General features: G+C 52.8%; 1 protein-coding gene across 2 annotated transcripts in view; it reads right to left on the reverse strand.

Moving 5' to 3' along the window:
• The window catches only part of INPP5D (inositol polyphosphate-5-phosphatase D), a 133653-nt gene that overhangs the window by 65827 nt on the left and 54713 nt on the right, over positions 1-13113 (reverse strand). For both annotated transcript variants that reach the window (XM_060151825.1, XM_060151823.1), the window contains exons 3-4: positions 4407-4557; positions 1916-2087 (exon numbers count right to left, since the gene is read on the reverse strand). In XM_060151825.1, the coding sequence (XP_060007808.1) occupies positions 1916-2087; positions 4407-4557 (323 nt within the window). The remainder of the gene's footprint in view (positions 1-1915; positions 2088-4406; positions 4558-13113) is intronic.

Here is a 13113-nt window from a genome sequence, read left to right on the forward strand (position 1 = left end):
TTAACTATGACCTAACTGATTAGATCTAATTAACTTGCACAAGAGACTGTGCAGGTTGTCTTATAATTAAGAATAATCTAAAGGCAGTCCTCTGTGTACAAAGCTATTTTACAAGCAACACAGATTAACTTGCAAACACAAGGCAGAAGCTTAGTTTTTCATGACCCAGAAGAGAACTGAGGGCAGGCACTATGGTCCCTCCAATGTGCTCCACCCACACACCTCCATCTCCAAGCAGAAGCTTTAGGCAAGTTCCACTGCCATTTGTTAGCTGAGAAGCCACACCAGCTTCCCCTCAGCTGCCCCCGCCCCCTCTCAGGAGGCTGCGTGGAGGCTTGGCTGGACACCTTGTCCTGCCCCACTGGGCCCTGAGTCCCTAGAGAAGACCTGTCCCTAGAGAGGAGGGACTGACAAGGAGATGTAGCCAATAGACCACGTGGGAGAGTCAGGAGGTGATGGGCGGCAGTGGCACCACTGAACATCCTTGCCTGTTTCCTCAAGGACTGCCCTGCATTTAACACCTAAACTTGGAGAGAAATAGAATCTCAAGGAAACTAAACAACGGGCTCTGCCTGAACTATTTTAATAAGCATTTGTTATATGGATACATACATCAGGATAATCATGGTAATGGCCCAACATATTCAAAGCACTGGATAGTAAGCTTCTGGAGAAATAGCACAAGGAATTCCAGGAGCGTGCAGAGAATATAACCCAGCGGGCCCGGAGAGCACAAGGAATTCCAGGAGCGTGCAGAGAATATAACCCGGCGGGCCCGGAGAAAAATTAGAGGAAATGTCAAGGTGGAAGTATAGAAACACCAGATATCTTAGCAACCGGTGGCTGTGTGTACCTTCAGGCCTTTGCTTTGTATTTGGCTAAATCAGATGGTAGGTGAGCAGCCCTGGCTGTCTCAAATTAATCTTTCAAGCTGGAGATGTTGCATTAGCCCTGCCAATAGGATATTCTTTGGAGGGCCTTTATCTCATGAAGAAACAAAAAAATGTTTTTCAATTTTTAACACATGGAGATGGCTGTGTACTAATTAATTCATTCAACACAGATCTAGGGAGTGCCGACTCCGTGCCAGGTGACATGCTGGGTGCTGGGGACACAGTTCCCCTCACGGAGCGTCCTCCCTGTGGAAGCCATCCCCTGGCCTGTGTTAAAGTCAGGGCCTCTGATTTGCAAAATAGCCAACGCCCCTCCCAGCCATACCTCCACCTCCCATCATCCAGCCTGGGCCTGCTGAGGGAGGCGAAGGGGCTGCAGGACCTCATCAACATGGACTAAGTCTGGTACCACATACGGGGCCAGATCCTGAGAGCCCTGGATCAGGGCAGGTGAAACAAAGTGTTAAAAGGATTGCACCTCACCCCTTCCACCACAAAGAAAGGAGTGGCACGCGGTGTAGACCTCACAGTCTACACCACACATGGAACAGTTGCTCTGACCCATTTCCCGGTGACACGGAAGTTGGCCTCCTTTGCATGGGGCCCAGAGCAGGTCCAGGCTGCAGTGCAGGCAGCTCCTCCACTGGGACCATCTGAGTCAGTGGACCGCATGGTGGGAGGAGTCTTTGGGACGGGAAAAGATGCCATGTGAGTTCCCAGCAAGCCCCAGCATAGGCCCCTGAAGCCTGGAGCAGGGCCATGCCGTCTGCAGCAGAGAGCCATCCATCATTCCAGAACCAGCTCCTGCCATGCCGCAGGGCCTGGCAGACATGGAGCACCTGAGCAGGGCCATCCAGTGCCCGCGCAGCCAGAGCTGCCCCGCGAGCTGGGCTCCCTCAGAGCCACCGTCGGGAGGCTGGTGGGCTCAACAGCAACCTGTCCTAGTGTGGAAGCGGCATCTCCAGGACACAGCACGGGCTGAGCTACCTGGGTGTCGTGGGGCCTGCCAGGTGGGGACTCACCCACTGGTGTCCATGGTCTGCAGGCGCTGGAACAACGTCTCGGAGAGGCTTGGCCGGCTGACCTCCGTGGCTCGAGGATTATCGTTGGAAACAGGGACCTCCTTGGCCTCACATGGCCCGGCAGATAAATGGATGTTTCTGGGTGGCAGCTCGGGGGGAGACAGGACGCCTTCTACCCAAGACAAGAGCAGGAGTGCCGTCTGGGCTGACCGCTCCCTCCCTCAGGATCACCGCCTGCGGAGAGGGGCACGTGGCCCACCCTCTCTGCCCTCTGTGCGGTGATCCTGTCCACCCGCCACGTGGGGTCCAGGCCACTGCGCCCAGCTACAGACCTGTCTGTGCCCGCACTGTCCCTTCCTGGCCCCGCTCCCTTGCCAGCTGACTCCTGGGGCTAGACAGGGAGCCTGCCAAGGGCAGGGACCTGGTCTTGGCGGTCTCTGCCCTGGAGCCCAACACAGAGTTTGTCCCCTTGAGGAGCTCTGCAAACACCTGCTGGGGTCCGATGGCCACGCCGGACAGGGCTGCTGGCCGCGGACGGCTGGAGACAGCAGCCCCAGAAGCTCAGCAGGACGGCCGGCTTCGGGGCAGAGCAGGGGCCCTGGACCAGCAGAGGTTGGGCTCCCGTCATGGGAGGAGCTGGGCCGGGGAGCAGGCAGGTCCAGCCACACTGCCCCTCTCTCTCCCACCCTGGCCCCCTTTTCTTTGCCCTTTCTCTCCAGCCTCTGTCCTCCTTTCTCTCTCCCTCCAGACCCCCAGAGACAATGAAAGGAAGTGAGGGGCTCCCTCCACCCAGGGAACTGAGATATGAAACAAATGACTTGGACTTGGCCTGGGAGATGGGACTCCCACCTGTTCACCTTGAAAGCTTCCATCCTGCACGTACCACAAATGGGTGAGGGTCCTGAGCCCCTGGGGTTAGCAACCTCCTGTCCGAGCGTCTTTTCACATGGCGTGGCTGCCCCACGGCTCTGGACACAGAGGTGCCCGGGGACGTTCTCTTTAAAGGATGAGCCGTTCCTTCACTTCCTCACCTGGCTTGGGGTTCTTTCAAGGGTTATGATCCCGTTTTGAGCCCCATGGGGACTGGCATCACCTTGAGAAGGCCTGAGCCAAATCCGACCCCTTGGACTGGGGGTGGGAGACGCCTGGGTTCAAGCAGACAGTGGGTCTTTTTTGGGAAGGGAAGCCAGCCGTCCTGAGATTGTGCTTCTCTTTCCGGATCTTTTGGGGGGTCTTTTTCTAGTGTTGGGGTCTTTCTTTAGACGGCCGTGCCCGGAGGGACAGGAAAGCTGGCGTGGGGGGTGAGAGGGAAGTGCAGAGGGCACTTCTGCATGATGGCTTCTCGGTGTCGAGGCCGAGCCTGGGCTCCTGGGGGCAGCTGGGGGACACACGGCCCGGGCACAGCACTGGCGAGTGACCCTGGACTCACACGTGGACATGTCGGCTCTGCCTATTTCACAGCTGAGGGCGCCTCTTACTGGGCCAGGGAGGCGACGAGGGACACGGCTGCCTGGGTCCCCTTCACCTCTGCAGACCTGTGCTCCTTTTGAAACACTCTGCCTGGCCCTCGTCTCCTCCAGGAGCTGGAGTTTACCCTCGGAGGAGGCTGCCGATGAGCTGTGCAATCGCTCATGGTGGGTCTCCAGGCAGGTGGGAGGAAGGGTGGCCCACGGAGGTGGTTGCAAGGACGCCCAGCACGTGGCGGGCAGCAGCCAGGGATGGGCGGAGTCAGGCCGGGGACCCCACACCTCTGGTCTAATCTGTCCTTCAGGGGAGACGCTGGGGGTCTCGGTTCCAAGCCCTGGGACTTAGGAGGAGCCCTGACCAGTTGAGAGGTTCAGTTATGTATGTCAGGGCTTTCTTTCAGGACATGAACTTTTGAGGGGAAGAGAAGGGGAGCTCCCGGCTGCACTGCCTCTCTCTGCCCGACGCTCGCTCTATTAGTCTGTCCCTCCCCTGTTTAAACAGTAGGACTGACTCTCACATACCTTTTAGGGGCTGTACTTTATTTTCTTTTAATGATGATATAAAGAAACATCCTTTCTCATCCTTCCAGCTTGGTGCAACAATCTCCTTCCTCATTCTCTTCACAGCAAAATTCAGCTAATTATTTTGACAATGATTTTAGCTGCATTTACTGTGTGCTTACTATGTACTAGGCGCTGGGATCTACACTGACTCCTCTGATGACACCCTGAGAGGCAGATATTATTTTTCGTGTCTCTTTAAGAGAGGTCTGTGGTTTAGAGAGGTTAAGTAATTCACCTACGGTCACACAGCTGAGAATATGGGGTGCAGGAAGTTTGACCCAGGTCTGTCTGACCCAGAGCCTGTGTTCCTAATTGGTCTTTAACCACCATGTCACCCCCCTGATAACCGAACCCACCCAATCTACAAGCACTTGAAGTGAGAGAAACACCCCAGAACTTCACTGTGGGACTCAGATGGCAGGCGGGGTCCCGGAGGCACCTTCCCTTCCGTCCCTTCCTACCTGTCTCCTCCTCTGGCTCGTCGCAGGCGTCGTCCTCCTCCAGGGGCACAGGATACTGCAGGTGGGTTACCAGGCCCATGTTTTCCTTCTTGTAAAACTCGATAAGCTGGTCCAGCTTGGTGAAGAACCTCACGGGGACGCCTTCGGATGCCTGAGGACAAATCCCAAGCAGAAGCACATTGAACAGGTTGGAACATCACCCAACCCCAAAGGCCACCTGCAGCAGAGACCAGCGAGGCCGAGAGTGACCACAGTCCATCAGAAGCCCTGGGCTCCTACGCAGGGCCTGCCTGCGACGCCCACACCCTCACAGCCCCTAAGAGCCGCTCTGCAAAAGGCACAGATAGGACAGTTTTAAAGACTTTTTTCTTTCAGTTTAAAAAAAACTTTTATTTTTAAAAGTATTATGTTGCCAAGTCACGCATTTTCATTATGGAAAACAATTTAAACACAGAATTAAAAAAAAAACAAAAGAAATCACCTGTAGTCCCACAACTCCAAGAGACCTATTTTTAATAGTTTAGAATATTTTTTCTAGACCTCTTGTGTGTATGTTTGTGTGTGTTCGGTGGGGGGAGTTATTACCCCACCCCCAAGATCATTTATTTTTAAACTCGGGGAAAATCTATTATAGCAATTGTTTTGCTTTTATTTTTATATTTTTCATTTGATATAATTCTGTTTTGTCAAAACTCAGAAAATGGTTGAGGCTGCACGAAAATCTTCCCTGACTTGTATCTCTGTTGTTGATGACAGAAGAGCAGGAGGGTAATTCTACTGGACTGTTCAAATGCCCTGGGGCCAGGTCTCCTTACCGCCTGCTGGCTCCAGCAGGAAACTCAAGTTCGTCCCTCGGCAGCCAGCCCCGCCCACTGAGGCCCTGCCCCTGCTGAAGCCCTGCCCACATGAAGGCCCCACCTCTGTGATTCCCCCTGGTGGGCTATCAGGCAGCAGGGTAGGATGGGAGAACTGCAAGCAGGAGGCTTAGGGTCTCATCAGTGCTGTACCCTACTGCTCCTAACCCAACATGTCCCAACATCCCGTCCATCCTCCCTGTCCAGTCCCCTGCCCCACACCTCCTTGGTGTTCCATCTCAAGGTACGGCACCATTGTCTCCCCACTGGCCCAGTCAGAAACCCAGAGGACTTCTCCCTCCCCCGGCACAGATGGCAAAACTGGACAGTGTAAGGCCGGGTGTTCCTCATCCAGCCAAGAAGATGCTGAGCGAGGTTGCAGCCCCAGGTGGAGGAGAATGATGTAGCCGGGCTTTAGGGAAGCGCAGTGAGCCGGGGGAAGCTGGACATCAGGCTGCTGGTGGGTACAGGGATGAGCCCCAAAGAGGCTCCCCCTCTGGGTGGGGCTTCCCAGGCCTTGAAGGAGCAGAGCGCCCCCCACGTCCTATCACTAAGTGCCTGTGAGTCACCCCCATTATCATAGTAGCTAACAGGTCAATGACATTCATGTGATTTAGAAATGAGTTGAGGAGGGGCTACCTTTGGAGTTGGAGGTCAGGGGCCCAACTGCTCCTCCGGGGGCTGCCTGCTGCTGGGACCCATCGCCCATGGGAAAGGAGAATAGGGAAATAGGGTGCACGTTGGAAAGCCCACCCAGGTCGGTGGGGTCTGGGCTGAGCGAGGCTGGATCGTCTTGACTCGCCCACCTTCAAGTCAGGTGCCTATTGTTCCGGCACGGTTGGCACTGACGTGGGAGGTCATCAGGGCCACAGGTAAGTGGGGTTGGGAGAGCAGACAAGGCAGGACGACCCAGACCGGGACAGATGCAGACATCTGGGAATGGACCAGGACTCAGACCTGTCCCTGAGCCCAGTTCCTGGTGGTAACCCCAAGTAGCGGTGAGGATGCGTTTGCCTTCAGAGACTCCACCGCCTTCAGAGACTCCGTCTCTCCGTCACTCACCTTCACTCAGGCTCCACACTTGCCTCTCTGTCTCCCCTCGTCTCTCTCTCTCCACACGTATTTGTGTGGGGGATGCAATGCACGCACGTATAAATCTGTACGTGAGGGCACGTCTCTGAGCGTGTGGCTTAAGCTACTCAGTAAATTAGTAGCGTTTAACAAAAGGCCGGGCCTTCTAAAAAGTAACTGAAATAGGTTGAAAACCCAAAGTGAGCGGAATAACAAAAATAATTTGACACGACACAAGGTCGATGAACTCGATTCAGTTAAAGCAGTCGTGACAAGTGTCATTCTGTCAAAAGAATTTACAGCTAATGGATGACAAGCCATTAGGCGTATGGATAAAGGATGTGAAAGTATCAAAGAAAGTCAAAGTCAAACGACTCGTGTGAGTCTGGAAAAGGGTTCTCAGCTGGAGGATGTCTGGGGAATGTGCGTTTGAGAGAGCACACGAGCTATGGCAGTTTAGGTGCACCAATGCTGAGACACTATTACTTTATGTACTGCTGAAAGCTAAAGCATAAACCAAGATACACCATCAAGCTGCGGGTACAACTGATTTCGGAGATGTTAATATGACAAAATAAACACCTTAGAATTGATGAACTACGCTGGGGTACTGAGCGTGCAGAAGAACAGAACACTCTAAAATTCATCTGAACACTATGGATCCAGTGAGGGAGGAGGTGGGCGGGTGCTGAGTGCTGAGACAGAGCTGCTGGGACGCTGCGTGTGCTTGGACTGGTCACAGAGGCCAGGGAGCCAGGGCCTGGTGAACGACCGCTGCTGGCTGCCCAGGTGGCCCAGGTTCCCAGGAAGGTAGAGAATGAGGGTTGAGTCCAATCCCAGCCCCACTCATGGGGGTGAGGAGTGCAATCTGGACAGGTGGGTCGGAGGCTCCGTATGCCTAGGAAGGAGCAGCCCCGCCACGGCCTTCTCACTCCTGAGCTGGGCCGAGAAAGGCCCTCTGTCAGGCAGGATGGCCAAGTCAAAGCCAGGAGTGGGAGTCGGGGTTTCCAAGTGGACAGTGCCTTGACCGTGGGCCAGCAGGAGGACTGGGGCCCCGTGGGGATGGGGGCCTGGTCAAGTGTGATTCCGCCTGCCCATGCAGCCCATAGTCAGAGGCCAGATCTGCTTACTGTCGTGTCCCCATATGGTGCCAAAGGGCCTGGCCGTCGTGGGATGCTCAGCAATTAGTGCTTGCATGGACTTGCAGGATTAGGGTCAGGATGAGTCAGGGGGAGAGATGGTCAGAGAGGACCCTATGTGGGCCTGGGACTGGGGACACAGAGCAATGGCTGGGGGGAGGGTAGGTAGCAGGGGAGCACCCCCTTCCTTCATCCTCAATCTGATCTGCCAAAGGTGATGCCTTTCCAACACTTTAAAATGTAAAATGTCTGGGCTTCCCTGGTGGTGCAGTGGTTGAGAGTCCGCCTGCCGATGCAGGGGACACAGGTTTGTGCCCCGGTCCGGGAGGATCCCACATGCCGCGGAGCGGCTAGGCCCGTGAGCCATGGCCGCTGAGCCTGCGTGTCCGGAGCCTGTGCTCCGCAGCGGGACAGGCCACAACAGTGAGAGGCCCGCGTACGGCAAAAAAAAAAAAAAAAAAAAAAAAAGTAAAATGTCTGACTACAAGGTTGTCATGTGTATCAGTCAGGTCCAGGCAGGAAGCAGATGCCACATTCGCCTGGGGGGATTTCAGAAGGACTTAGTGGACAGGGTGTAGGAATACACCTGCGAAGTAGGGGAGCAGTTTCCCTCCTGATCCAAGCATAAGGGGGGCAGATGCAGGACCCAGAGACGGCTGCCAGGCCGGGGCTGAGGCCTTCCGCGAAGCCAGCCCCATAGGGAGGAAGCAGGGGTGGTCCCCCACCCTCCCACCATGCAGCTGTGCCTCCCATCCTCCAAACGCCACCGGAAGCCAGGGGATTTGGAGGGGGTCTGGGCTCGAACGTGAGACACACAGCACAGAAGCAGCCCACGGAGCCCACTGTGACAAGACGCCCAGGGAAGCTGTGGGAAAGTAAGGCTTGCGTGTCCTGCAGGCAAGGGCAGCCCTCACCCCAGGAGGGGGACCGGCCATGCTTCTGGGACAGGGGGCTGCCCTGGATCCTTAACGGCCACCAGATTTCAATTCCTCATTCCACAGCCGCTGCCTTTCTGAAGAGATTCACCAAGTCATTCTGAAACAGAGAAGGAAACCCTGAAGCCCCACGCTAGCCGTTTGCTGCAGACAGCGGCCCTCACAGTTACAGATGCCCCCCAGGGCGGTGTCCCTAGGGGAGTGATGGGATTTCTGCTCTGCGGCAACTCTCCCACCACCAGGAACAAATTTCTTCTCTCTGTGGCAGATCCCCAGCGCACAGAGCAGAAGCTTGATGTGAAAAACACAGAGCAGCGATTCCTGCGTTCAGTCGGCTCTGAACTTACGACGTGCGGAGCAAAGAGCAGACGTCCCTCATGGTTTGTGGGATCGACTGAACGGACATGAATTTATGTTCATCACCAAAAGTGATGCAGGAAAAAAAACGTGGTTAGTTCAGATCGTGAAACAAGATACCTAACTCTTCTCTTGCCTCCTCTTGCCAGGTCTATGGAAATTTCCAGGTGACTTCCAGCAAGATCATTTCAGGGAGTCCCTGCAGACAGCGCCTTGCCAAGCCCAGCCGTGCCTGCCTCCCCACAAGCTTATAAGTTTTCAAAGGAAGGGGACCCTGCTAGGTTCAGCCTCACGTAGTCCCCCAGGTGCCTTGCGCGGCTAATGACAGGCCTTACCCCTGTTTTGAGACATGTGTGCAGTGCCTAAATGGGACTTCACAGTTGAAAAGCTGTAGCTTCCCACACTGCGATGTGGGCTGCTGAACTGGACTCTGCAGGGAGAGACCCCTTTACTCTACGGCTTGGCCCCTGTGCTCGTCCAGGTATAGTACTCCTGGGAAAGTGCGGACCAAGGGGACAGGGCTGCCCCCCCACCAAGGCCCCAGACCACTAGGGTCTTTAAAACAAAGGACAGCTGATGTCCAGACTGTTGGAAGCTCAGGGCTGCGGCCTCTGAGAAATGTGGTGTTTCCAGAACTAGTTCCTGGGCTCTGACTTTCAGACACCCTCCAGGGGAAGGCGGAGCACCCCACAGGCCGAACTTTCCCAGAGGGTAATTTTAACTTCAGTGCTGTCTGCTGTCACTAAATGGGGAACTGAAAGAAGGCGAGGCCCCTGGGAGGAAGCCAGCAAGGGGGCTCCAGGAAGACGCTGCTGCCCGGCACCTTCTCCTCAGGCTCTGCCAGGCTTCCTTTTAAAACGAAAAGTATATACAAGCATTGTGGAAATTTTACAAATAATGGGAAAGTGTGCAGAAGTGGTGGTGGGGCAGTGTGCTTATTATCCCAACTATAGCAAAGCGTTTCTTTCAAGTCGGTGGGAAAGTCACTAGAAAGATCTGAAGCAGGGAGACAATACCATTTGTCTGCGGTGACGAGAATGGCGGGGTGGGAGGCGCTGGTGTCATTACTGTTTCTGTTTTCCCAGTGGGGAGACCCTGGGCCCGTGGAGGCTGGAAGGGTGTCGGAGGCCTCAGAGGCAGTGGCGGGCTTCAGCCCAAGCCCAGGAGTCCCCAGCCCTGGGGCTCCCACACGTCCAGAGGCAGCTGCACTGATGGAGCAGAGCGAGGGGTAATGTGGAACTTGGCTGTCCAGGCCCAATCCCCGCCCCCAGCAGCATTTCCTCCACTCAGACATCAGCTCAGCAGGGGCAGGACTCCCCGCCCAGGCCTGGCCACCTCGCACGGTCTGGAAGCTACCTCCTCCCGCCCTGCCTCTGCCCTCCCGCACCTCTGCCAGCCCCTGAGATGCTTTCCTTGGTCTTTCTTCTGCCCTCAAGTCTGGTCTGAACCTTTAAGCACCTCCTCTCCCCCAAACCTCTTCCTAAGAATCACAGACTCCAACGTGGCTGATGTCGCTGCCATTTGATGAGATGGGAAAGGGGGGTGCGCAGGCAGGTTGGGGAAGAGCCCTGGAGAAAAGCTTCAGATCCAGAAATCCCTCTTCAGCCATATGACCTGGAATGGACCCCAGGATGTGTCTCCTTAAAATCCGATCAGCTCTTCCTTTTTCCCTTCCCTTCTCCTTTTTTTCTTTAAGACACGTATCATTTTTCTTTCTTTCCTTGCACTTCCTTTGAAGTGGCCACAGCCAGTGGGGCTTTGGGGCTGGGACCAAGGAAGTGGTCGGGGGCAGAGGAAGTAGCTGGGGCAGGGAAGTGATCGGAGCCTTAGAAGCCGGCCTGGCCAGAGGCCCAGGGGCAGCGGAGCAGGAAACGAGCAAATGAAATATATGGAGAAACGGGGGCGGATCTCTCACTGCCAGAGAAGGGAGTTAGGTTAGAATGAACTCTGTCTGTAGTGTTCAGCTGGAAGGGGAAGCTTCATTGTGAACTCAGGGTTTTTTACTATATACAGGTAAATGCTGATGCAGGTGTGAGTGCGTGTGTGTGCCCACACACATTTCCCGGCCCTGTCTTGTGAGAGGATCCAGAAGCAACAACATCCCAGTGGCAATGAACCCACCTAAATACCACCCTCCAACAAAAAGAACCAGGCTCCTTGGAGAGAGGGCCGCGCTGAATCTAGGGCTGGGGCAGGAAAGGTATATGTGGGCCTGGAACATCTGTTGCCCCAGAAAGTAAGGAAATGTTCACAAAATGATGAAGATTTGTCAAAAGGGTACAGGAGTCAGGAGACAACTGAAGGGACAGTTGAAAGGACCATCTGGCACAATTTGAGCATCAAAATGAATAATAAAAATAATTATAATTCATTGAATAAAGTAAGAATTCATGAGTCTATACCCATATAAATAAATGAGAAGGGAAAGCTCTTTCTCACATTAGATGCCAATTAGTAACTGTCACAGGAATGATGGAAATAGTCACCGTTTGGCAAGCTTCATAGTAATAGCTGATTCAGGAAAGGACCAACAGATGCCAAAGACGCTAAAACTAGCGGGTGAGCATCTGAGGAGGAACAGGCCCTCTCGATTGTCTCAAAGTGTCTTCCCACAAAAGAGTTAATCATTTTAAAGGGGAAAAGAGTAACTTTACAATGAGAAAACCTGGCAGACCCCACCTTAACCAAGTGGCAAAGTTAACTTTACCAGTAATGGGACAAAGGGACATGGTGCCTTCCTGGGATGGGTACACAGAGGACACAGCAGCGCTTCTGTGATGCACCCACCAAAATGCAGCACCTGGACTCAGTTGCATGGAAACATCTAAAAACCCCACACTGAGGGACAGTCTGCAACATTACTAGCCTATTCCCTGCAAAAATGCCAAGGTCATGAAAGACAAGGAACTGTGCCTCTAATGGGCACTAAATGGATGTGATAATTACATGCAACATGTGATCCTGGATTGAACTTTGGTCCAGAGGGGACGGTATAAATAAATAAATATTTGTTTACATATGAGTTTTACATGTATTATATATAAGTATATATATATCTTATATACTTGTAAATATGTATAATATATAAAAACATATATAAACAAATATTTATTTTAATATAAGTATTTAAATAATATCTACATATTGCTATAAAGGGCATTATTAAGACAACTGGGGAAATTTGAATGGGGTCTGAAGATTAGATAATAGTATTTTATCTAGGTTAATTTCCTGATTTTGATGGTTGAACTGAGGTTATGTAAGAGAGAGTATTATCATCTAGGGAAAACACACTGAAATATTTAGGAATAATGGGGCATTGTCAGCAACTTATGCTCCAATAATTTAAAAAATAATAATAATATGAGACCAAGAGAATGAGAAACTTATTATGCTAAAATGTTGATTGGGGAAAGTGAATGAAGGGAATACAGGAACTTTTTGTACTGTTCTTGAAATATTTCTGTAAGTCTGAAGTTATTTTTAAAATAAAAAGTGAAGGAGACAATCAGGGTGGAAATGATCTATATCTTAAACACGAGAGTGGTTATATCCAATAACTCTTTTGAGCTATACACTATAATAAAAAGTTTTTTTAAAAAAATTAGTTTGTGTAACCTAGCTCATTAAATTAATATGCACACAAGAACACACACACAGGAACAGGGTTCAAGATGGCGGAGTAGAAGGACGTGTGCTCACTCCTTCTTGCGAGAGCACCGGAATCACAACTAACTGCTGAACAACCATTGACAGGAAGACACTGGAACTCACCAAAAATGATACCCCACATCCAAAGACAAAGGAGAAGCCACAATGGGATGATAGGAGGGGCGCAATCACAATAAAATCAAATCCCATAACTGCTGGGGGGGGGTGACTCACAAACTGGAGAACACTTATACCACAGAAGTCCACCCACTGGAGTGAAGGTTCTGAGCCCCACGTCAGGCATCCCAACCTGGGGGTCCAGCAACAGAAGGAGGAATTCCCAGAGAATCAGACTTGGAAGGCTAGCAGGATTTGATTGCAGGACTTTGACAGCACTGGGGAAAACAAAGACCCCACTCTTGGAGGACACACACAAACTAGTGTGCGCATCAGGACCCAGGGGGAAGGAGCAGTGACCCCAGGAGAGACTGAGCCAGACCTATCTGCTAGTGTTGGAGGGCCTCCTGCAGAGGCAGGGGGCGGCTGCAGTTCATTGCGGGGACAAAGACATTGGCAGCAGAAGTTCTGGGAAGTACTCCTTGGCATGTGCCCTCCTGGAGTCTGCCATTAGCCCCACCAAAGAGCCTGTAGGTTCCAGTGCTGGGTCGCCTCAGGCCAAACAACCAACAGGGAGGGAACT

The sequence above is a fragment of the Lagenorhynchus albirostris genome, chromosome 6 (assembly GCF_949774975.1).
Source record: "Lagenorhynchus albirostris chromosome 6, mLagAlb1.1, whole genome shotgun sequence".
Taxonomy (NCBI): Eukaryota; Metazoa; Chordata; class Mammalia; order Artiodactyla; family Delphinidae; genus Lagenorhynchus; species Lagenorhynchus albirostris.